The sequence below is a fragment of the Macaca nemestrina genome, chromosome 7 (genome assembly GCF_043159975.1).
Source record: "Macaca nemestrina isolate mMacNem1 chromosome 7, mMacNem.hap1, whole genome shotgun sequence".
Taxonomy (NCBI): domain Eukaryota; kingdom Metazoa; phylum Chordata; class Mammalia; order Primates; family Cercopithecidae; genus Macaca; species Macaca nemestrina.
In genome coordinates this window covers 92,040,191-92,065,361 of record NC_092131.1, presented here as the reverse complement: position 1 = coordinate 92,065,361, position 25,171 = coordinate 92,040,191, and the positions used below count along the sequence as shown (strand labels likewise).

At 39.3% G+C, this 25,171-nt stretch overlaps 2 protein-coding genes and 1 pseudogene across 5 annotated transcripts in view; 2 read left to right on the top strand and 1 right to left on the bottom strand.

Annotated features, from left to right (window-relative positions):
* The window catches only part of LOC105479405 (tetratricopeptide repeat domain 23), a 111,003-nt gene extending 103,696 nt beyond the window's left edge, over nucleotides 1-7,307 (bottom strand). Inside the window, 1 exon segment of the mRNA XM_011737337.3 lies at nucleotides 7,127-7,307. The gene's annotated coding sequence lies outside the window, so the exon portion shown is untranslated.
* A 1,795-nt stretch (nucleotides 7,308-9,102) lies between these two features.
* Nucleotides 9,103-25,171, top strand: part of LOC105479406 (leucine rich repeat containing 28) — a 129,069-nt gene continuing 113,000 nt past the window's right edge. For 3 of the 4 annotated variants that reach the window (XM_011737340.2, XM_071100594.1, XM_071100596.1), the window contains exons 1-2: nucleotides 9,103-9,236; nucleotides 13,590-13,817. In XM_011737340.2, coding sequence (XP_011735642.1) covers nucleotides 13,650-13,817 — 168 coding nt within the window. In that variant the 5' untranslated portion in view covers nucleotides 9,103-9,236; nucleotides 13,590-13,649. Of the gene's footprint in view, nucleotides 9,237-11,890; nucleotides 11,914-13,589; nucleotides 13,818-25,171 lie in introns of those variants that run through there. The other variant, XM_071100595.1, reaches the window with a different exon arrangement.
* Nucleotides 13,824-23,709, top strand: LOC105479407 (endoplasmin-like; annotated as a pseudogene).

Genomic DNA, 25,171 nt, shown 5'->3' with positions numbered 1-25,171 from the left:
CAGGAGGCAGAGGCTGCAGTGAGCTGAGATCACACCACTGTACTCCAGCCTGGGTGACAGAGCAAGACCCTGTTTCAGAAAAAAAAAAAAAAAAAAAAAAAAAGCCATTATGACTAGTTTCTTAACTAGCGTACGCTAGTGTACGCTAGTTAAGAAGCAACCTTACCCACATGCAAGCTAAGGCACTGGAAAAACACCCTAAAAACATAAAAAATACTGAAACCAAATAACAGAAAAATAGAAAATCTGAATAGATCTATAACAAGTAAAAATTTTAAAATAGTAATTAAAAATATTTATACCAAGTTAAGCCCGGGCTCAGATGGCATCAGTGATGAATTCTACTAAACTTTACTAAACTTTTAAAGAAGAAACAACATGAGTATTTCGTAAACTCTATCAGAAAATAGAGAAGGAAACTCTTTCCAACTTGTTCTATGAGGTATTACCCTGATATCAAAGCCAGACAAAGACATCACAAGAAAATAACAAATGAATATCCCTCGTGAACATGGACACAAAAATCCTCAACAAAATATTGGCAAACCAAATCTAGCAACAAATGCAAAGGATAATACATTATGATCAAGGGGGGGTTTATCCTCGGAATGGAAGGTTGGTTTAACATCTGAAATTATTAATATAATACACTATATAATAGAATATGGTCACAAACCATCTGATCATCATGATAGATGCAGAAAACACATTTGGCAAAATCCATATTCAATCATGATTTAAAAAACTTCCCCAACCTGATAAAAGGCTAATAAAAGCCTGATTTTACAAATCAAAATGGATTAAAGACTTAAATGTAAGAGCTGAAACTATGAAATTACCAAAAGAAAACACTGAGGAAACTCTCGGGGACAGTGGTCTGAGCAAAGACTTCTTAAGAAAGATCTCAAAAGCACAGGCAACCAAAACAAAAATGGACAAATGGGATCACATCAAGTAAAAAAGCTGCTGTATAGCAAAGGAAACAATCAAAGCGAAGAGACAACCCACAGAATGGGAGGAAATATTTGCAAACTACCCATCTGACAAGGGATTAATAACCAGAATATATAAGGAGCTCAAACAAAACCCAACAGGAAAAAAAAACTAATAATCTGATTAAAAAGTGAGCAAAAGATCTGAATAGACACTTCTCAAAAGACATGCAAATGACCAACAAGTATATGAAAAAATACTCAACATCACTGATCAGCACAGAAAGGCAAATCAAACTACAATGAGGTCACCTCACCCCACCTTAGATGGCTTTTATTAAAAAGGTAGTAATGGATGCTGGTGAGGATGTGGAGAAAGGGGGACACTCATATACTGTTGGTGGGAATGCAAGTTATTGCAATTACTATGGAGAATAGTATGGAAGTTCCTCAAAAAGCTAAAAACAGAAGAAGTACCATATGATCCAGCAATCCCACTGCTCCATATAGATCCTTTCCGCACTCCCATGTATACTGCAGCACTATTCACAACAGTCGAGATTTGGAATCAGCCTAAATGTTCATCAACACATGAATGGATAAAAAAATGTGGTAGACATACACACAAAACAGAATGAAATCCTGTCATTTACAACAACATGGATGAAACTGAAGGATATTATACTAAGCGAAATAAACCAGGCAGAAAGACAAATTTTGCATGTTATCATTCATTGATGAGAGCAAAAAATTAAAACAACTGAACGCATGAAGACAGAGAGTAAAATGATGATTACCGGAGGCTGGGAAGGGTATTGGGGTGGGAAGCAAAAGTGGGGATAGTTAATGGGTACAAAACATAGTTAGACAGAATGAATAAGATCTAGTACTTGATATCACAACAGGGTGACTACAATCAACACTAAGTTATTGTATATTTCAAAATAACTAAAAGGGTAGAATTGGAATCATTCTAACACAAAGAAATGATAAGTGTTTGAGGAGACAGATACCCAATTACTCTGATGTGATTATTATACATTGTATGCCTGCATCAAAACATCACATGTATCTCATAAATATATACACCTACTACTATGTACTCACAAAAATTAAAAATTACAAAACAAAACCAAAAAAACCTGATTTACAAAAACCTAAAGCTAATATCATACTTAACGGAGCATGTTTGAATGTTTTCCCTTTAAGATTGGAAACAAGGCAAGAGCAATTGCTCTTACCACCTGTAGTTAAGGTTGTAATGGATATTACAGTCAGAGCAATAGGCAAGAACAATAAATTAAGGCATGCAGATTAGAAAGGGAAAAATAAAACATTATTATCGGATGACATGACCCTCTACGTAGAAAATCCTAAGGATTCCACAATAAATAAACAACCCCCCCAACCCCATTAGAATGACTAAAGTTTGGCAAGGCCATGAGATACAAAATAAATAAATAAAATTGTATTTTTATATGTCAGCAATAAATAATCATAAAATAAAATTAAGAAAACATTTTGATTCAAAATAGGATAAAAGAATAAAATATGTAGGAATAAATTTAACAAAAGAAATACAAGACTTGTACAATGAAAATCATACATTATCGAAAGAACTTAAAGATCTAAATACATGGAAAGACATTCCATGTTCATGGATTAGAAGCCTCAATACTAAGATAGAATACTCCTCAAATTGATGTATAGATTTAATGTAATATCCATCAAAATCTCAGCTGTCTGTTTTTTTGCAGAAATTAACAAGTTGATCCTTATTATGGATCAATTAAGATGGAAATACAAGACCAAGAATAAATAAAACAATCTTAAAAAAGAGGAATAAAGTTGGAGGACTCACACTTCCCATTTTAAAAATTTACTATAAAATTACAGTAAAAGTAATCAAAAGTGTTGTACTTATAAATTTTCAGTTATAAGGTAAATAAGTTCTAGAGATATACAGCATGGTAACTATAGAAAATAACTGAAATTTGTTAAGATCTTAGGTGTTCTCATCACACACACAAAAATGGTAATTATGTCAGGTGATGAATGTGTGAGCTAGCTTTATTGTGGGAATCATTACAAAAGGTATACTTATATCAAAATACTATGATGTTTACCTCAAATGTATATAATTTTTAGTTTGTCAATCATATTTCAATAAAGCTGGGGAAAAGCCCTCCCCAAAACAACGTGGTGGTACTGGCATAAGAAACGACATATAGAGGCTGGGTGCGGTGGCTCATGCCTGTAATCCCAGCACTTTGGGAGGCTGAGGTGGGCGGATTACTTGAGGTCGGGAGTTCGAGACCAGACTGGCCAACATGGCAAAACCCCATCTCTACTAGAAATACAAAAAATTTACAGGTGGTGACGAGTACCTGTAATTTCAGCTACTTGAGAGGCTGAGGCAGGAGAATCGCTTGAACCTGGGAGGCGGAGGATGCAGTGAGCCGAGATTGCACCACTATACTCCAGCCTGGGTGACAGAGCGAGACTCCGTCTCAAAAAAAAAAAAAAAAAAAAGAATTGACATATAGAAAAATGGGATAGTGGCGAGAGTCCAAAAATAAACTCATATATATGTGAATTATTTTTTAACAAGGGTGCCAAGATAGTTCAATGGGAAGAGAACAGTCTTTTCAAGAAACAGTGCTGGAATAACTGGATAGACACATGCAAATGAATAAAGTTGGATCTCTACACCTCATACCATATATAAAAATTAACTCCAAATGGAGTAAAGATTTAACAGTAAGAGGTAAAACTATAAAACTCATTGCAAACATAGGAGTAAATCTTCATGAACTTTTTTTTTTTTTTTTTTTTTTGAGATGCACTCTCACTCTGTCGCTTAGGCTGGAGTGGAGGTGATCCACCCGACTTGGCCTCCCAAAATACTGGGATTACAGGTGTGAGTCACAGGACCTGGCCTGTTAGGCAAAGACTTCTGAGATACGACACCAAAAGCACAAGTGATAAAAGAGAAAAAAAAAACATAAATTAGATTTCAACAAATCCAAACCTTTACTGCTTCAAAAGATACTATTATTAAAGTTAAAAGACAAACCACAGAATGGGAGACAAGATTTGTAAATCATTAATCTGATAAAAGACTTTAACCACAATGTATAAAGAACAATTAAAAATCAGTAACATGGGACTGGGTGCGGTGGCTCACGCCTGTAATCCCAGCACTTTGGAAGGCTGAGGTGGGAAAATCATGACGTCAAGAGTTCAACACCAGCCTGGCCAACATGCTGAAACCCCGTCTCTACTAAAAATACAAAAAATTAGCTGGGCATAGTGGCGGGCACCTGTAATCCCAGCTACTTGGGAGGCTGGGGCAGGAGAATTGCTTGAACCTGGGAGGCGGAGGTTGCAGTGAGCTGAGATTGAGCCACTGTACTCCAGCCTGGGTGACAGAGTGAGACTCTGTGACAAAAAAAAAAAAAAAAATTAGTAACATGGGCCGGCGCGGTGGCTCATGCCTGTAATCCCACCACTGTGGGAGGCCAAGGCGGGTGGATCACGAGGTCAGGAGTTCCAGACCAGCCTGGCGAACATGGTGAAACCCCATCTCTACTAAAAATACAAAAAAAGTAGCCGGGCACGGTCATGGGCGCCTGTAATCCTAGCTACTTGGGAGGCTGAGGCAGGAGAATTGCTTGAAGCGGGAAGGCAGACATTGCAGTGGGCCGAGACCGGGCCACTCTGCACTCCAGCCTGAGGGACAGAGCAAGACTCGGTCTCAAAATAAATAAATAAATAAATCAGTAACAAGATGACAACCCAATTAAAAAAAAAAGGAAAAATATTTGAAAGACATTTTACAAAAGAAGATCTATGGATAGTCAATAAGCACATGAAAAGATGCTTCGTATCATCAGTCATTAGGAAAATGCAAATGAAAGCTGTAATAAGATACCACTTAAAATCCAGCCAAATGAATAAGACAGATCATCAGGAGTGTTGGTGAGGATGTGGACAAATTGGAGCCCTCATACACTCTGGTGGAAATGTAAAGTGGGAATTCACCTTGGAAAGCAGTTGTACAACACCTCAAAAAGTTACACATACAGAGTTACCATATGACAGTAATTCCACTCATAGATATACACCCAGGAAAACTGAAAACACATGTTCATACAAAAACTTGTACCCATCTTCATAGCAGCATTATTCATAATAGCTAAATACTGTACTGTATTTACTGTAATACAATTACAATTAGTACAATTAAACACTATCATTAAATACTGGAAGAAATCCAAATGTCTGTTAACTGGTACTGTTAAATAAATAAAATGTGGTCTTGCCATCGAGTGGATTATTACCTAGCAACAAAAAGGAATGAAGTAATGAGACATACTACAACATGGGTGAACCTCAAAAACATTATGCTAAGTAAAAGAAACCAGATGCAAAGGATCACATATTGTGTAATTCCATTTACATGCCCAGAAAAGGTAAATTTATAGACAGAAAGTTTTTCAGTGAGTGGGGCTGGGGATAGGAAACCAGGACTTGCCTGCAAATGGGCACAAAGTATTTTTTTAGGAAGATGAAAATTTTCTGAAATTGGAATGTGGTGATGGTTGTACAACTCTATTTTCTAAAACAATCATTGAGTTATATCCTTAAATGAACCTTATAATATATAAATTATACTTCATTAAAGCTGGTAAAAAATAGGTATGAAACCGCAATGCAGTTTCATGTGTAATTCTGGTTTTTATACATCTTATGACAAGACTTTTATAAAGATGGGGCAACCATGATTCCCCAAAACAATGTGGCAGAGGTCCCCAAAAATCTTAAGAAGTAAACTCAATGCTTTCGAAGACTACAAAGAAATGCATCAAAATTTATATTATTCAGCAATGATAAGGTAAATGTATTTGGGTAAGAAGCAGGGTTACTCATCTGTGTGCCAGTATTTACAGTATGAGGCCCCTTAGCTTCTGGTCTCTGTTCTTGTAGTCATCTTAAATTGCACTGTCAGTTTTATCGTCTTCAAATATTACTTTCATAAGGTGTGCCTCCTGTTCCAGACACAGGACCAAAACCCTTGATTTTGGGAATTCTAGCTTTTCATTTTTCTCATGCTGTTTTTATAAATTTTTAACCAAGTTTCCAAATGAACCTTCTGCTGCAGTCAGAGCCAGCTCTTCCTCGGGCTGCACATACTTGCTAACAACTCACTCACTAGTAGGGATGCCACTTCCCTTCTTTCCTCTCTGAAATTCTGCCCATTGCTCAGGCCCAAATTGAGTCTTACCCATACTGTGAAGCCTTCTCTGAATAATTCATCTCACATTGAGCTGAGCTCCTGAAGTATCTGTGCTCTACAACAGTCATCTGGGCATTAAGAACTGCTCAGAAGTTTTAGTTTAAATGTTCTGAGCCTCATTTGTCCCTGTTCTTGAGGGGCTGGATTTTATTACTTTATATTCCCCTATATAGATTAACAGAAGCAACTCAAGAAATAGTTATTCATGTTTATCTATGTTTCCTTGATAAATTCTCTTTTATATTTGTTTTAATTTAAAATGCCATTTTTGAAAATACGATGCTAGATTTATTTTTTGAGAATTTATCCTTACATGCTGATTCTGCTTCAGGTATCTATAGTATGTTTTATTTAGCCATTAGCAGATCTGTCCCTGGATTCCCTAATCCACAGATATACACAAAATTTGGGTTCAAGCAACTCTATTTTCTCTTATATCTTTTAATAGATGCATTATCTATTATACCAGGTATGACAATATACAAAAAAAAAATTCATTTAAAAATTACAATATTACTAAATGTCCTTCTAAATCCCCATTTAAGCAACAAAAACGAAGCACAGATTCTTAAAGTAGAAAATGATCTATAGTTAATCTTACTATCTTGCCTCCTTTACTTTTCAAAAATCCACTGATAATCTGGGCGTGATGCTTTCAAACCTTACCCTAAAGAGAAAAATACTCTCGGAACACTTCTTCCTGCTATCTTTAAATTGTGCTTGTATTTTTCTCTGCTTTTCTTTTGACACTCAATCACTCCTTTAAAACTTGTAAAAACAACAACAACAACAACAAAAAACAAAAACAAAACCGTAAAAGTTTCTGTAACTCTCCAATCTCCAACTATGTCGTAAAATCCTTTGCCGGTTTACCCAGTCTGCTGGGGAGGCTCACCGTTTCTTTTTCGAGCGAATGACACAGTTGTCTTGGCAGCGTGACTTGCCCTTTTGGTTCCTGCTTTATCAGTTTGGTGATTCTTTGTACAGATTGATAACCATGAAAAAGTCTAAAGTAGGGCAGTTCCGGAGCAGCTTTTTCCCGTAAAGCAAGGGGGTACCTCACAAAACTCCAGGCAAAAGAATGAATGATAGGGCACTCACCAATAGCGAGTGGAGAAGAGTATTTTGTCGAAGTTTGCAAACCAATCCTTGGGAGCCAGAGGTGGGAATTTTAAAATGAGGTCTTTTCCTTGGAATTTGCTTAAAGGGGTATCGCTGCCTGTTGCTATTGAAGTTTGTCAAAGAATGCAAAATCACCAGCTTAGAGAATTTTTTCCCCCTTCAAGAGAGACAAAACGTGCAAATTGATTCTCTGCAAATTGGGAGAACTTCTAAGAGTGGGGTCATAGGATACTCTCACATATAATCACTTGGTAACTTTTGTGTCAATCTGGGGAGGAGGTGAAAGTAATTTTAACATGATTCATTTTTCATGATCAAATATCAGATACTAAATGAATGCATTGAAAAACGGTATTCCCCTTTTAAAAAAAAGAAATGAAAACTAAGAGGCTAACATTATTTTGAAAAAACTGTTCTATTGTTAATCTTCTTTCTTTTTTGGGGGGTGTACCTCTTCATATATTAGCAGCAAGTCTTATTTGGGTTGACCACAAAAGTATCTTTGTTTTTACACAAAATGTGGATTTCCTCATTTTAAGACCAGCAAAAAATTTGAGTGCCACGAATTCTTAAGTATTATGAAACTATCTTAGAAATACATGACATATACTGTGCTCTATACCTGAGTAGCTCTTGAAGACCAAATTTAACAGATAACTGATATTTTATTATAACTCATACCTTGTTTTGAAACCAATGTTTTTTATTTAATGTAACTCTGCTTTCTAGGTTATTCATCTCTAAGAGTAATTAAGTCAGCCACTGTAAAACTGCTTCATTATAAAGTTAAGGTTCCTTGACAAGGAGCCTCGCAAATTAACAGGCTTTTCACGGAACAAAAAACATCAGCGATTGCAGTAGAGGAAAATACTTTAAAACCTTCATTTCAGAAGGAAATTTGTCATATTGAGACACTTTAAAAAGTGTCTCTTAAAAATGTTTCCGAACTATGCTTCCAAGCATTTTTAACAGCATAAAACTCTCTTTCTTTGATGCTATTTCGCTGACATAATTTTTGTCTTGAAGAAATACATAATGACAGCCTACTCAGTCATGCTAGGAACTGTCATTGTATTTAACTCTCTAAATTGTTCCTGTCCTTTGTAGCAATCTTTTCTCACAATAAACCTTGGGTGCTTGAAGGGCAGAGACTAGGTTACCTCCTCCTCATCTTTGTTATCTACCAGTGCGCAGTGACCCCTTAAATCTAGTGCTTAGACTCACTACTTGCTAACATTGCTTTCGTTACATAAACTCACTGGCCTGTTTTTCAACCGTCAGACTGGTGCTGTTAGTCCCTGTGTCACGGGATTGCTGTCAAGGGTTCAACGAGATAATCTATAAACAGCTCTTAGAATGAACGCTCAACGTGGGATCATTGCTGTAATCCCTCAACGTGTGCTACTGAATGAGAGGCCGAGTGACTGAATGAATGTATGAATGAAGGAACAGGCCAGTAACTGGCGGCTCCCGAGGTTGGAGCCGGCTAAATTACCCCTTCAAAACGCTAAACAAAAAGCCACTCCGTGGACATCAAACCCCACGCCGGAGCCGGAAGCAAGAGTAGAGCCGCGGGCGGGGCCAGAATAGAGGAAGTCGCGCTCTCGGCCAATAGACATATCGCTTGGCAAACGAACATTTTCCCACACCTATCGTGAAAGCGCGAGAACACAGGGGGTTATCGCGAGGTTCCCTGCTCCTCTCCCGCTCCCTCTTCTCCAGCTCCCTGTAGCGCGGGTTCCGCTCCGCCCCCGGAGCCCCGCCCCCGACGCCCGGCGTTCCGCCCCGCCCCCGCCCGGCTCCCTGCCCCGCCCCGCTCGCAGTCCCCCGCTTGCCTTCCAGCGCAGCTTGCGCTCCGGAGCGCTGGCTCTGCTGGCGCTAAGGTGAGTAGAGCTGTCCGCTTCGTCGGGTGGTTCAAGTGGCAGGGCTCTCTGACCTGGCCCCCGGGGGGGACGCCCCAGACCTGGTCCTGCCAAAGCGTCCGGGTCGCGGCGAGTGGGACAGCGGGGCCGTCCGGGCCTCGGGTGGCCACAGCTGCTGGGTCCTTCTCGCACTCTGCGGCCCGCGGCCCCTGGGACCTGAGAACCCTGATACCGGGTCCGTGAAATCCCTGCTGCTGGGCTCACTGCTTCCCAACTGTAACGATCTCAGTGGCTGGCTAACTCGGGCGAAACGGCGTGTGTTTTGCCTAAGACTCTGCCAGTGTTTATTAACACTGAGCTGAGAAAATAGCCTTTTACAAATGCTTTTAATATGTAGCTTATAGTTCTCTCATCTCCAGCGTTAGGAAATTGGAATGCGTATTCTACTAAATTGAGTACGGGCAAGTCAGTCTAAGGGACTCCTTTCTTTCAAAATATTCCTTAATATGTGTGGAATTTTGTTGAGAGGTTTTTGATTTTTTTGTTTTGTTTTTAGTAAGATAGATTGGTGTTCACTTGTCAGGAAGCTCGTGTGTAGGTGCAGCTGTATACAGCTGATATTAAGTAATACTATTTGCCTTAACTACGTAAGAGGTAGTATAACTACACAAGAGGTAGTTTGCTTAACTAGGTTAAGATGTAGTAAAGTGAGATGGAGTAAGAAAATTACCTTGTTAAAGGCTGTGTATGGCCTGTGAATGCATACTGCAAAACTATGAGCATTGTTGATGCTTTATTGTCATTATTGGCAGTTTTGGGATTTCATTTGTTTAGATTTTATCTCCCAAACAGCCTTTGTAGCAATTTTAACAGAGTTTAATGGTGTTTTTGAGGCAGCCAATCCCAGCTAGAACATTCAGAAGGAAAGCCGTCAGGTTACAGGGAATCTCTTACTGAATCTTGCCTCAGTGAGTGTGGTTTTGCATCGTAGGGCGGCGGTGCACAGGCTTTGCAGTCGGTTCACCTGCGATGGAACTATGGCATGTTACCCTCCGAGAAACTCAGTTTCCTCCTCTGCAAAACGGGCTACATATGTCTATTGCAATGCACGATTGTAAAGATTAGACATCCTTGTGGCATGTAGCAAGCTTATAGGCTCTATCCGTGGTGTTGACATAGGTGGATGGGAAATCAACCTTGCAATGTTCTTCCACATGTCATCAGATATTAGAAGGCTTACTTTAAAATTTTATTTTAAGTTCCTGGATACATGTGCAGAATATGCCGGTTTGTTACATAGGTAAACTTGTGCCTTGGTGATTTACTGCACCTATCAACCCATCACCTAGGTATTAGGAAGGGTTACTTTTAGTTATTGTGCTAGATGCAGGTATGCAAGCGTGAAGAAAACAACACAGTCCCTGCCCTCAGGATTTCTAAATAAGTTTCTGAAGAGTTTATTTGCAGGCTTTTTGGCTTTATTGACAATAAACAGGTGCAACGATAAATATTTAAGTGACAAATTGTGAGGAGTCCTACGAAGGAAAAACAAACAGCCAAGTTCCTCTGAAAGAACACCAGGGGAGTACTTTGGGATAGGGAAGTGATTTTTTTTTTTTTTTTAAGACCGAGTCTCTGTCGCCCAGGCTGGAGTGCAGTGGTGCGATCTCGGTTTACTGCAAGCTCTGCCTCCCGGCTTCAAGCGATTCTCCTGCCTCAGCCTCCCAAGTGGCTGGGATTATAGGCACCTGCCACCACACCCAGCTAATTTTTGTATTTTTAGTAGAGATGGGGTTTTGCCAAGTTGGCCAGTCTGTTCTCAAACTCCTCACCTCAGGTGATCCACCCTCCTCGGCCTCCCAGAGTGCTGGGATTACAGGTGTGAACCACCGCGGCTGGCCTCGGGAAGTGATTTTTATGTTGAAATCTGGAGAATGATGGGACATTGCTTTCTAGGCTAAGAGGAGAGCAGCAAGTGCTGTTAGGGGTTTGGTAGCTTTAAGGATTGGAAAAACCCAGAAGCTTGGTGAGAAGCCAAGCAGAGTTGCTGGAGAAGTGGGTGGGGGCAGATGGTGAGGCACCCTCAAGGCCTGGTATGGGTTTGATTTTCTGAATAAGAGGTTTCTGAAGGGTTTATTTAGTAAGATGTGTGCCGGAAAGAGTGAGATGTAATTGGATGTACATTTTTAAAGGCCCACTGCTGGGATTAATGAATTGGAAGTGACTAGAGTGGACACAGGGAGACCACTAATACAGTTGGCCAGGCAGGAAATGACAGTGGCTTGTGGTTTTGGCAGATGGAGAGATTTGGATGGATTTGAGATGTCTTTGGGAGATGGAAGCCACTAGCCTTGTGATAGATTGGAGGTGGTCAGAATATGAGAGGATGGAATCATTCATGACTTCCTGCTGGTGGATGGAGGGGTGGGTCATTTATTGAGATGGGAAAAACTATGGAGATTTGGATTGATGATGAAAATGGAAAGCTCTTTGAGTGTGTTAAGTTTGAGATGGTTGTGAGACATCTCAACTGCTAACAGTTTACTAGTTCAGTGAATAATTACCTAAAAAGTTTCATTTTCTTCACAGAATCATTGATGTTATTTGTAGTCTACTTCCCTTTGCTTTACAGATAGGAGAATTAAGATGTGGAAAGATATATCTTGTACAAAGTCACATAATATATCTCATAAAATAGGTGAGTAGGTGGAATAAATGTGGGAAAGTATTGGATCCTTATGTTGCTTTGGAAATAGTTAATATTTCATACTTTGCCTTTTTATGTAAAATGGCAAGTGCTAACTCATTAGCTAGGAATTAGAATTTGGAAATAATAAAATATAACCAGAAAATTACAGAACTTTTGTTTATTGAAAGCTTATGTTGCTGCATTTTGTACTAATTTGGTATTAATTCCCAGTGAAAATCACTTTCCTTAAGAAAAAAAAAAAATATTGAAAGGTACTTTCCAAGAGAGAGTTGGGAAAAAGTGCTGAGGAAAATAGTCAAATCTTTAAGCAAAGTTCAACTTCTTTGTAGTTGTTTCAGCATTTCCTTAGTATCCTGTGGAATCTTGTGAGTCAGTGTCTGTAAAGAACCCAAACTTTGAAATTCATTGGACCTGGCATCAAACCCTTGCTTTTATCCCTTGTGAACGGTTTGACCTTGGACAAATTACTGAAGCCTTTAGTTTGTTTCTTTTTGTGTTAACTGATGGTGAAGTTTGTTTTAGCTCTGTGCCTAGTGGATAAAATGGCAAATGTTACTTGTGTTGTTGCCCTTGTCAATTTTGGAGCTAGAAGAGAATTTATAATAATCTGCCCTGGACTCAGGCCTGTAAACCAGTACATTAGTTGCTATCTCCTTTCTATATATTAGGCAACTGGAGACCCAGAGACATTGTAGTATTATAGAATAATACAGGATTCTTGTTTCTGAGTGCAGTGTTTCTTCTTTCATTGAAATAATTTAAAATAATGAAACTGTGTGGCCCTGGATCTATTTCTTTGATGCCTCTGATAATCCATAAAGCTAAAAACAAAGAGGCGAGGCACAGTGGCTCACACCTGTAATCCCAGCATTTGGGGAGGCTGAGGTGGGAGGATTGCTTGAACTCAGGAGTTTGAGACTAGCCTGGGCAACACAGTGAGACCCCCATCTCTAAAACAAATAAAACAATTTGCTGAGTGTGGTGGTGCTGCCTATGGTAACGGCTGCTTGGGAGGCTGAGGTGAGAGGATCACTTGAGCACAGAAGTTGAGGCTACAGTGAGCTATGATTGAGCCATTGCAGCCTAGCCTGGGCAACAGAGTGAGACCCTGTCTCTAAAAACAAAATAAGAAGAAAGAAAAGAATAAAGAGATAAAGAAAAAAATCAGAATATAGGACAATATTTACATACTAGGAAGTGAAGAAAATGAAGCTATTAATGCTCTAGATATAAATAATATATATTTTAATATTTTTGAAGTACCTTAAGCTAAATACAAAATGAGGTAGTTCATAAAAGAAATGGGGTTTGCTGCATTTGATTTTTAAGCTTCTCCTTTGGTTGCATGTTATGAAACTGGTCACTGTTTTTCTTAGACAAGGGTTCCTATCTCAAGTGCAAAAACTATTTTTTCCATTAGGACTATTTCTAATAAATAATAAATATTGTTTAATCAGAGTATTTTTATTAAATTGTTATTCATTTTAATCTCCTCCTAAATATGTGTGACAATTTTAGTTGTTATGAAAATAAAATGTAGGATTGAATGTATTAATATAATTATCTTTTTCAGTGTCTTCAAGTAGCTCTGGGTGCTAACTGGTTTATGTGGCAATGCTTGTAAAAAATCTTATAATGAATAAATTTTCTTGTTCTCTTTATAGAAATGGACCAATTTTGACAAGATATAGTACTGCAGTGTGCCTGATGGGATATATTCAGTCATGGCATCCGAACTTTGTAAGACGATCTCTGTGGCAAGGCTGGAAAAGCACAAGAATTTGTTCTTAAATTATAGGAATCTGCACCATTTTCCATTGGAGTTACTGAAAGATGAGGGACTGCAGTACTTGGAGAGACTCTATATGAAAAGGAACTCCCTGACAACCTTGGTACAGTATTATATTACACTACAAAAAATTATTTATACGTGTGGTCCTGATCAAGATACATTTACATACCCTAAGGCATTCAGACCAAGACTTATATCCCCTGTTGTTATATATACGGTTAATATAAATGCACACACAGGGGTTTCTCATTGGCTATGAATTTGTTATCCAAGTTCGTGCAGTTATGAGGTTGCAAGGGAAGTTGTGAAGGAAAGCAAAATATTCACTCATGTATGACTTATCAAATTAGTACCCATTCAAAAACCTGTCTTCATTGAGCATGTGCTTCTGTCCTGACTTGTAATTTGTTTGTATGTTAAGCTTCTCAGGTGATTCTTGGATATTACAGCATTCACTAGACCAGTTAAAAAGTAAACAAGAGAAAGACCAACAGTGCTTTTGAGATACAGGTATTAAAGGGAGAGTGATTTGAAAATTAAAGCATTAAGAGAGGCACTAGGGAAGCTTAATGTAACTTTTGAGTGTTTTGAAAACAAAACCTTTATGATTGGCCTGTGAAAATCAAATAACTTTGAATTGGGCTAGCATACAATTTTTTGGAAAAAATTTTGCCACAAAGACAACATTTAATTTGCTTTTTTTATGTTCTAAGAATAAGCACATAGTTTTTATTATAATCTGAATTGTATTACATATAAGATAAACTAAAAGTTTTTCAAAAGAATGTCCAAATCAAGCTTTTTATTCCCACTATTTTGTAAAACTTGGACTCTGTATTAAATGGATTTACTTTGTATGGCCTTGTCTGGTTATCACTTAACCTTATTTGAATCTTGTACTTGAATTCTAGTTCTTACTCATTTTAGAAGATTTATGAAATCTTACTACTTTGTGAATTCACCCATTCTTCATTCCCTTCGCTATATTGGACTTTGCTAAATATCTGGAAAGTGTATCTTATTGGCTTCATGTACATGGCATGTTTTCCTGGAAAAGTTTTATTTAATCTGTGTACAATGCCTATAGTGGGTAGAAAGCATTGTAAAATTAGTTTATCTTTGCTTTGTCTGGAACTAAATAGATAAGTATGTTTTGTTCTTTTGTGATTAGCATATTGGCATATATGTTGAATGCCTACTTATATTTCTGAAATTAGATTTTTCAGTTTTCCAACTTGGAAAATCTATATGCAGTTATAGGAATCCTTTTTTGCAAAGTCATCATCTCATGATATGAAACCATATTAGTATTTTTTTAGCCCTTTAATGAGAAGTGGTATAAGAAATATTTTGACAAGGATTATAGCCTAGATTTTCCCATGTTTGCTCTTTATGTATAAAGAAAAATTTGTGAGTGGATTACTTATTAACTATCTACCATAGCCCAATGGGGTAGACTTTGTTCAGAGAATTGACCTTTGCTTATAAAAGTTAAATTTGTGGGCGGACCATGCGGCTGGAGGTGTGACTATCAGCCCAGGAGTGAGAGGGCGGAGGCAGCTCTTGCAATCGAAAGGGACTTGAGACTCACCAGCCGCACGCCATGAAGGCCCTGTGGGTGCTGGGCCTCTGCCGTGTCCTGCTGACCTTCGGGTCGGTCAGAGCTGATGATGAAGTTGATGTGGATGGTACAGTAGAAGAGGATCTGGGTAAAAGTAGAGAAGGTTCAAGGACAGACGATGAAGTAGTACAGAGAGAGGAAGAAGCTATTCAGTTGAATGAATTAAATGCATCATAAATAAGAGTCCGAAAAGTTTGCCTTCCAAGCTGAAGTTAACAGAATGATGAAACTTCTCATCAATTCGTTGTATGAAAATAAAGAGATTTTCCTGAGAGAACTGATTCTGAGGCTTTAGATAAGATAAGGCTAATATCACTGACTGATGAAAATGCTCTTTCTGGAAATGAGAAACTAACAGTCAAAATTAAGTGCAATAAGGTGAAGAATCTGCTGTGTGTCACAGACACTGGTGTAGGAATGACCAGAGAAGAGTTGTTTAAAAACTTTGGTACCATTGCCACATCTGACAAACAAGTTTTTAAACAAAATGACTGAAGCACAGGAAGATGGCCAGTCAACTTCCTGAATTGATTGGCCAGTTTGGCGTCGGTTTCTATTCCACCTTCCTTGTAGCAGATAAGGTTATTGTCACTTCAAAACACAACAATGATACCCAGGACATCTGGGAGTCCAACTCCAGTGAATATTCTGTAATTGCTGACTCAAGAGGAGACACTCTAGGACGGGGAACAACAATTACCCTTGTCTTAAAAGAAAAAGCATTTGATTACCTTGAATTGGATACAATTAAAAATCTTGTCAAAAATATTCACAGTTCGTAAACCTTCCTATTTATGTATGGAGCAGCAAGACTGAAACTGCTGAGGAGCCCATGAAGGAAGAAGCAGCAGCAAAAGAAGAGAAAGAAGAATCTTATGATGAAGCTATAGAAGAAGAAGAAAGAAAGAGAAGGAGAAAGGAGAAAGGAGAAAGGGAAGAAGAAGAGAAGAAGAAGGAGAAGGAGAAGAAGAAGAAAGAAGAAAAGGAGGAGAAAAGAAACCGAAGACTAAAAAAGTTGAAAAACCTGTCTGTGAATGGGAACTTATGAATGATATCAAACCAATATGGCAGAGACCATCCAAAGGAGTAGAAGATGAATACAAAGCTTTCTGCAAATCATTTTCAAAGGAAAGTGATGACACTGTGGCTTATATCCACTTTACTGCTGAAGGGGAAGTTACCTTCAAATCAATTTCATTTGTACCCACATTTGTTCCACGTGGCCTATTTGACACATATGGATCTAAAAAGAGCAATTACATTAAGCTCTATGTGCGCTGCGTATTCATCACAGATGACTTCCATGTTATGATGCCTAAGTACGTTAATTTTGTCAAGGGTGTGGTGGACTCAGATGGTCTCTTTGAATGTTTCCTGCAAGACTCTTCAGCAACATAAACTGCTTAAGGTGATTAGGAAGAAACTTGTCTGTAAAACTCTGCGCATGATCAAGAAGATTGCTGATGAGAAATACAATGATACTTTTTGGAAAGAATTTGGTACCAACATTAAGCTTGGTGTGATTGAAGACCACTCGAATCGAACACATCTTGCTAAACTTCTTAAGTTCCAGTTTTCTCATCATCCAACCGACATTGCTAGCCTACACCAGTATGTGGAAAGAATGAAGGAAAAACAAGACAAAATCTACCTCATGGCTGGGTCCAGCAGAAAAGAGGCTGAATCTTCTCCATTTGTTTAGCGACTTCTGAAAAAGGGCTATGAAGTTATTTACTTCACAGAACCTGTGGATGAATACTGCATTCAGGCCCTTCCCGAATTTGATGGGAAGAGGTTCCAGAATGTTGCCAAGGAAGGAGTGAAGTTTGATGAAAGTGAGAAAACTAAGGAGAGTCATGAAGCAGTTGAGAAAGAATTTGAGCCTCTGCTCAATTGGATGAAAGATAAAGCCCTTAAGGGCAAGATTGAAAAGGCTGTGGTATCTCAGTGCCTGACAGAATCTCCATGTGCTTTGGTGGCCAGCCAGTACGGGTGGTCTGGCAACATGGAGAGAATCATGAAAGCACAAGCGTACCAAACGGGCAAGGACATCTCTACAAATTACCATGTGAGTCAGAAGAAAACATTTGAAATTAATCCCAGACATCCGCTGATCAGAGACATGCTTCAACGAATTAAGGAAGATGAAGATGATAAAACAGTTTTGGATCTTGCTATGGTTTTGTTTGAAACAGCAGTGCTCCAGTCAGGATATCTTTTACCAGACACTAAAGCATATGGACATAGAATAGAAAGAATGCCTTGCCTCAGTTTGAACATTGATCCTGATGCAAAGATGGAAGAACCCAAAGAAGAACCTGAGGAGACAATAGAAGACGCAGAGCAAGACAAAGACAAAGAAATGGATATGGGAACAGATGAAGAACAAGAAACAGCAAAGGAATCTACAGCTGAAAAAGATGAATTGTAAATTATACTCTCACTGTTTGGATCCTGTGTGGAGAGGGAATGTGAAATTTAAGTCATTTCTTTTGGGAGAGACTTGTTTTAGATGCACCCCACCAGTCCCCTTCTCCCTGCACTGTTAAATGTGGGATTATGGGTTACAGGAAGAAGTGGGTTTTTTAGTTGAATTTTTTAAACATACCTTATTTGTACTATTTAACTGACTATTCTTGATGTAAAATCTTGTCATGTGTATAAAAATAAAAAAGATTCCCCCCCCCCACCAAAAGTTAAACTTTTGGTCTTGTCATAGTTTCTCAGCTTCAGTTTTTTATTTATGAAAATAAGAATCTACTGTCCAGTAAATTGATGTTTATAATAGCTTATGGTAATACATTTTATTTCTCTGCAACCTTTTTAATCATCAAAGATTAAATTGTTGTGTATGTTTATAATTATGTATATATTTTACTTTAATTGTTTTCTCTTAGCTGGAATATTTGATTTATGTATATCAAAGAACTTTGTAAACTATAAAGTGCTGTACAGATATGAGGAGATGGTGGGAATAGTAGCAGTCATCCCAAAGCCTGCGCATTGCCTGATTATATCAGATACATGACAGCTTACAGCACAGTTTTTGAAAACAGGTAAAACATTACTTTTCCTAGAGTGCTCAAAACTAGTAGTGATTCTTAGGGCTTTTGGAATATTTGCTGATGTTAAAATACAGTTCCTAAAAGAGAGTAATATGTGCAGTTTTATTTACAACTGCAATACTGTCCAAAACTGGGGAAAACATTATTGAAAATGTATAGTATCTCGAATATATTATTGCTTAATTGGCCTTTTACTTACGGATTTTAAACAAGCTTGAGAATCTGTCAGTCACTTCCATGTTCATGTTGTTTTAGTGTTTCTTAACATTGTTTTTTTTGTTTCCTGTTAACATTTTTGCATGTGTGTTAAACGCCTTCTCTCAGCATTTTCCTCCTTTCCTCTCCCACCCCTCAGCATATTAGGCCTCTTGCTGAGAAGAGAAGTTGTCACTAATACACAACCTCTACCCTTCTCCCTTTTGCCCCTTAGTTGCTCAGAGCCATGTAGTGGCTTGTATTTGTAGGATGATTGCATGGCAAAAGTCCAGAACTTGGCGAGTGCTCATATTTAGAACTAAAGCACAAGAAAAAGCCTTTTTGCACATTTAAAAGAATAAACTTTGCAATTACAAAACTGGTATATGCCCTTATGTCAAACAACATAGAGGAGTATCTGGAAAGCAATCCTCTCTTTCCAGTTTGTGAAGCAACCAACATTAATATAGTTGGATTGTATCCTTCTGCTTTGGTTCATTCATGCTGCCATAACAAAACACCATAAAATCAGTGGCTTATAAACAAATTTATTTCTTACTGCTCTGGAGGTGGGGAAGTACAAGATCATGGTGCTAGCAGATTCGGTGTCTGGTGAGGTCTTTCTTACTGGATCGTAGATGGTGCCTTCTTGCTGTGTTCTCACATGGTGGAAGGGGTCAAGGGTCTCTCCCCGAACTCTTTTAAAGGACACCAATTCCATTCATAAGGGCTCTGCTGTCATATCTAATTGCCTCCCAAAGGTCCCACCTCTTCTTTTTATTTTTATTTTTATTTTTGAGATAGAGTTTCACTCTTGTTGCCCAGGCTAGAGTGCAACAGCTCTATCTCGGCTCACGGCAACCTCTGCCTCCCAGATTTAAGTGATTCTCCTGCCTCAGCCTCCTGAGTAGCTTGGATTACAGGCATGCGCCACCACGCCCAGCTAATTTTGTAATTTTAGTAGAGATGGGGTTTCTCCATGTTGGTCAGGCTAGTCTTGAAGTCCCGACCTCAGGTGATCCACCCACCTCGGCCTCCCAAAGTACTAGGATTGCAGGTGTGAGCCATCATGCCCAGCTGGTCCCACCTTCTAACACCATCATCATCTTGGGGTTTAGAATTTTAATGTATGAATTTGGGGAAACACAAACATTCAGACTATACCACCTTCCACCTCCTTGCTTGTGTTTATGTAATTATATATATATTCTGTTTGTATTTTTCCTTTTTTAATAACAAAAATAAAATCATACATATTTCTCTGGAAGTCTCTTTTTTCATTTCATGATATTCTCATTCCACTAACCTCTAGGCCACTAGATATATGTACATTCTTGTATGTATATGTATGTTTATATTTAGGATAGCCTAAAAAGTAGGATTGTTGGACTAAAGGGTAGACACGTTTTATATTTCAAAAGACTTTTGGCCAGTCATGGTGGCTCATACCTATAATCCTAGCACTTTGGGAGGCCAAGGCGGGCAGATCACTTGAAGCTAGGAGTTTGAGACCAGGCTGGCCAACATGGTGAAACCCCGTCTCTACCAAAAATATAAAAATTAGCTAGGCATGGTGGTACACGTCTGTAGTCCCAGCTACTTGGGAGGCTGAGGCAGGAGAATCACTTGAACCTGCAAGGTTGAGTTTGCAGTAAGCTGAGATTATGCCACTGCACTCCAGCCTGGGCAACAGAGTGAGACTCAGTCTCAAAAAAAACTTTTTTAAAGCAATATTTGATTATCATTTATTTGTATAGCTGAGAAACCTTAAAACTTTTTGTTTTGTTTTGAGACAGGGTCTTGCTCTGTTGCCCAGGCTGGAGGACAGTATATACTCCTGGCTCACTGCAGCCCTGACCTCCTGAGCTCAAGTGAGCTTCCTGCCTCAGCTTCCTGAGTAGCTGGGACTACAAGCACACATCACCACACCATACACAGCTAAGTTTTACAACTTTTTATAGAGATGGGGTCTTGCTGTGTTGCCCAGGCTGATCTCGAACTCCTGGGCTCAAGTGATCCTCCTGCCTTAGCCTCCCAAAGTGCTGAGATTACAGTGAGCCACTGTGCCTGGCCAGAACTTTCTTTTTAAACATAAGCTGGTTTATATTGAAATCTAGTTACATAGTTGATAGGTGAACAAGAAGTAGTTGTGGGGGCTGGGTGCAGTGGCTCATGCGTGTAATCCTAGCACTTTGGGATGCTGAGGCAGGCGGATCACTTGAGCTCAGGAGTTCAAGACCAGCCTGGGCAACATCACAAAATCCTCTCTCTATAAAAAATACAAAAAAAAAAAAAAAAAAAAAAAAAGCTGGTTGTGGTGGCGTGTGCCTGTAGTCCCAGCTACTTGGGGGGTCTGAGATGGGAGGATCGCTTGAGCCCAGGAAGTTGAAGCTGCCGTGAGCCAACATCATGCCCCTCCACTTCAGCCTGGGTGACAAAGTGAGACCCTGTCTCAAAAAAAAAAAAGTAGTTAAGAAACATGATTTTTCTTCCTATCTTCCTATGATTTACCTTAGAAAATGTTTTAAATACTTTTTCCATAATTATTTTAAATGCAATTCAGGAATTAAGTCAGATCTTTATGATCATTTTAAGATAAATAAGATATTAGGAGTAATATAGGGTCTGGGTTTGTCACATGATAGGTATTCATGTAGTGGTAGAATTAAATAAATGAATGTAAAGTAGAATTGCATAAAGACCATATTATAAGAGTTCCAGACTGAGAGCTTTCAAAAGCAGGAACTGTATCTTGCATTCTGTACCTTCAGTGCCTGGCTTACTGCTTAACATGTGTAGTACACATAATTTCATTCTATGTAGCAGCATTGTAGAATATTTTAAAAATAAGATCCTATTTGTATGACACTGAAGACTGACTTTGACAGGCACTTAGGAGGAAGAGCATCATTCAATTAGTGTGTATTTGTTGAGTACTTACTGTGTACCCATCATTCTTCAAGACATTGATGATAGGTATATCATGGAATAGCTGCTTCTTCTCATGGAATTTTCATTTGTTGGCATTTCAAGTTTAAGGGAAGAAGATGAACTAAGACTCAGTGGCACAATGTTCGAGGGACAAGTCTACATACCTGTTTCGCTTGCCTTGAGCAGTGGTTTTATAGGTTCTATTGGAAGTAAAAGCTCAGGGCCACAAAGAAAACGAGCACTCAGAGAATTTCTCAGCAAGGCCAATTTTCTTCTGCGGAAGAGTGTGGCTCATAGGCCTAGCCACCATGAGAACACACAGAACAAAGGAGAACAACGCAGATTCTGTCCTGTGTCTTTCCCCCATTGGCTGGGGTTGGACCACACAATCTAAACTAGTCCCGATTGGCTAAACATTTAAACTTTCTTAGACAAGGTAGGCACATGATAGAGGAGAGAGGGAGGGGAGGAAGGGGTCACTACAGGTGACTAGAAAGCTAACCTATTTCCACATAAGGAAACAGGGCTGTGGCATGTCTAGGCGTATTTAGACAGGTTAAAGCTCAGCAAAAGGGGGGAGTGGGGGCTGGAACTTGGAATAAATAACAGGGGAACTGGACAAACTGTTTGAAGAGGAACCTAGCTGTATCTAAGAGTTCCACAGAACCTCAGGTTTACTGAGCAATGCTGAGGTGGGGACTGAGCAATAGTCTATCTCCACTTAAGCGGAAGCAGCTCTTCTTTTGTTTGAGTATTGATGTTCTCTATGGAAACCCCCACATAGATGGGATATGCAGAGAGGACCTCTAGTAAACAGATGGGTAGATAGGTCTTGAAGTTTGGCTGTGATATGGGATGGGCATAGTGGGGGAGAATTTGACAACAAAGGAGATTTTTCTTCTCTTCTTCCCTTTTCTTTTCCCTTTCCTTTCCCCCCTCTCTTCTGTTTTCTAAGAGGACAGAGTAAATGCTGATAGGAAGTTCCCATTAGACAGGAGTTGAACCTCTGGAAAAAGGGAATAATTAAAAGTCCAAGTTTCCTAAGAATGGGCTCCAGAGTACACATGGAAGGATTGACCTTGGGAATATATCCTTTCCTCCTTTGTAAAAGTAAAGAAAGGGAGGACAGGTGGAAAGACAGATGGACACTGAGGGAGAGAGAGGCAGTTGAGAGAGTTTTTGTCTGATGCTTTTACCAGGTCAGACCATCTGCTTGGGAATGAACATTTGGGGAGAGGGCAGGTTGGAAGACTCACATGGCAGTTTGGCTAGAGAAAGATAGAATTGTTGGGTGTTATTTACAAGCAGTTGGTGATTAAGCTTATGGTGGAATCTTCTGCTTGTTTAGGGAACTTTCTCTTGCTGTACTCAGCTGTCTGAGGTATGGAGAAGGAAGACTCTGGCATTCATACAGATTTAGGTTTTTGCCAGGTGGGTGCAGTACAAGTACAGAGAGACTAAGGAGGTTTAGGATTTGGCCAAGAGAGTGATATAACATGAAATCTGAGCTGGATTGGAGGCAAATAAAGGAAGAGTGAATACGGAGAATGGAGGTGGGCCAAAGTACCCATTGATGTTGAAGAACTGCTGTATTGGGTAAGCCATCTGGGATATGGGACATTTTGGTGGCAGAAAAAGACTGTGGTCATGGAGAAGTTTCTGATGATGACACGGTCTGAGTGTGCAAGGTGGAGGGGGCTGAGGTAGGGCCTTACAACCTTCCCTGCATTGGTGCCTGTGGTCTTTGTAAGAAGTAGAAGGAATATAGCTTGGAAGCAACAATCACCAGTCCTTTCTAAAATTCTGAAGTTCCTCAAGGGAGGAAATTAGTAGTGGGAGCATTTCAGGGCTGCAGTCCTGGGAAGTGGCTGTTTCATGGTTTGGTAGCACAACTCAGGACTGAGAGGTAAGAGATCGAAGTCCTATGGCTTAACCTCTTTGGACCTCAGTTCCTTTATTTACAATAAAAAGGGCCACAAGAGACTTTGAGGAAAGTATAAAATCTCAACCTGGAAGCAAAATCACTTAATGAATCTGTCAACTTCTTTTCTTAATGGGAACAGTTGGCCTTCCTGAGGAAATGAAAGAGTAACTTGCCCAAATACTGATAGAGCTCTTACTACTTGCTTATTTTATAAATATGAATGGACAAGAAAGAGGTATCTTTTTTTTTTTTTTTTTTTTTTTTTTTTGAGACGGAGTCTCACTCTCGCCCAGGCTGGAATGCAGTGGCGCGATCTCGGCTCACTATTAAGCTCCGCCTCCCAGGTTCATGCCATTCTCCTGCCTCAGCCTCCTGAGTAGCTGGGACTACAGGCACCTGCCACCACGCCCGGCTAAGTTTTTTTTTGTGTTTTTAGTACAGACGGGGTTTCACCATGTTAGCCAGGATGGTCTTGATCTCCTGACCTTGTGATCCGTCCGCCTCGGCCTCCCAAAATGCTGGGATTACAGGCATGAGCCACCGCGCCCAGCCAGAGCTATCCAAATTTTAATGAAAGAGAGAGTTTGGCTTATAGCTAAGCAACAGGAGTAGATGGATCCTGATTAAGCAGTTAATTTATGCAACAAGAGATAATTTAACTTAAAAATTATATTCCGCCAAGTGAAGGAAAGAGAGGTCTGTGAATCGTATTCCTGAATTGGGCTGGGAAATGAGGCACAGATGTTTTTTCTTTCCTATTAGCCCAGGAGAAAGACATTCCTGACTTTCTGCTTCAAATATGAACAGGCAAATGAAAAAAGAATACAGATAGCAAAAACACATAAAAAGATGCACAACTTGGCCGGGCGCGGTGACTCAAGCCTGTAATCCCAGCACTTCGGGAGGCCGAGACGGGCGGATCACGAGGTCAGGAGATCGAGACCATCCTGGCTAACACGGTGAAACCCCGTCTCTATTAAAAAAAATACAAAAAACTAGCCGGGCGTGGTGACGGGCGCCTGTACTCCCAGCTACTCGGGAGGCTGAGGCAGGAGAATGGCGTAAACCCGGGAGGCGGAGCTTGCAGTGAGCTGAGATCCGGCCACTGCACTCCAGCCTGGGCGACAGAGCGAGACTGTCTCAAAAAAAAAAAAAGGTGCTCAACTTTTAGAGGAAGTGATAAAACACTAATCATTTTTACCTATCAGATTGGCAAAGATTAACACCTAGCCAGGCATCGAGGCATACCAGCTTCTTGGCCGAGATGGGAGGATCATGTGAGCTTTGAGTTTGAAACCAGCCTGGGCAATACAGTGAGACCTTGTCTCAAAAAAAAAAAAAAAAAAAAAAAAGATTAACACCTAGTGTTAAGGATAATTAATACCCAGTGTTGGGTACAGTTGGGAGAAGATACTGTCACATACTTTTAATGGAAATTAATGTTTTTGTTGGGTGGTTGGGCCATATCTAGCAAAACTGTACATGGATATGTGTTTGAATCGGCATTTTCACTTGTAAGAATCTACCCAATAGAAAAGTCTGGTGAACAAGAATGTTCATCACAGGATTGAATATGATGAAAAATTGTTAAAACCTCAATATTCATCAATATTGGATTAGTTAAAATCTGATAGCAGCTAGCACTGTTTGAGTCTGTACCAAGTGCTCAGTTTTAAGCAAATGGCATGTGTTATTTAATCCTCGGGACAATTCTATGA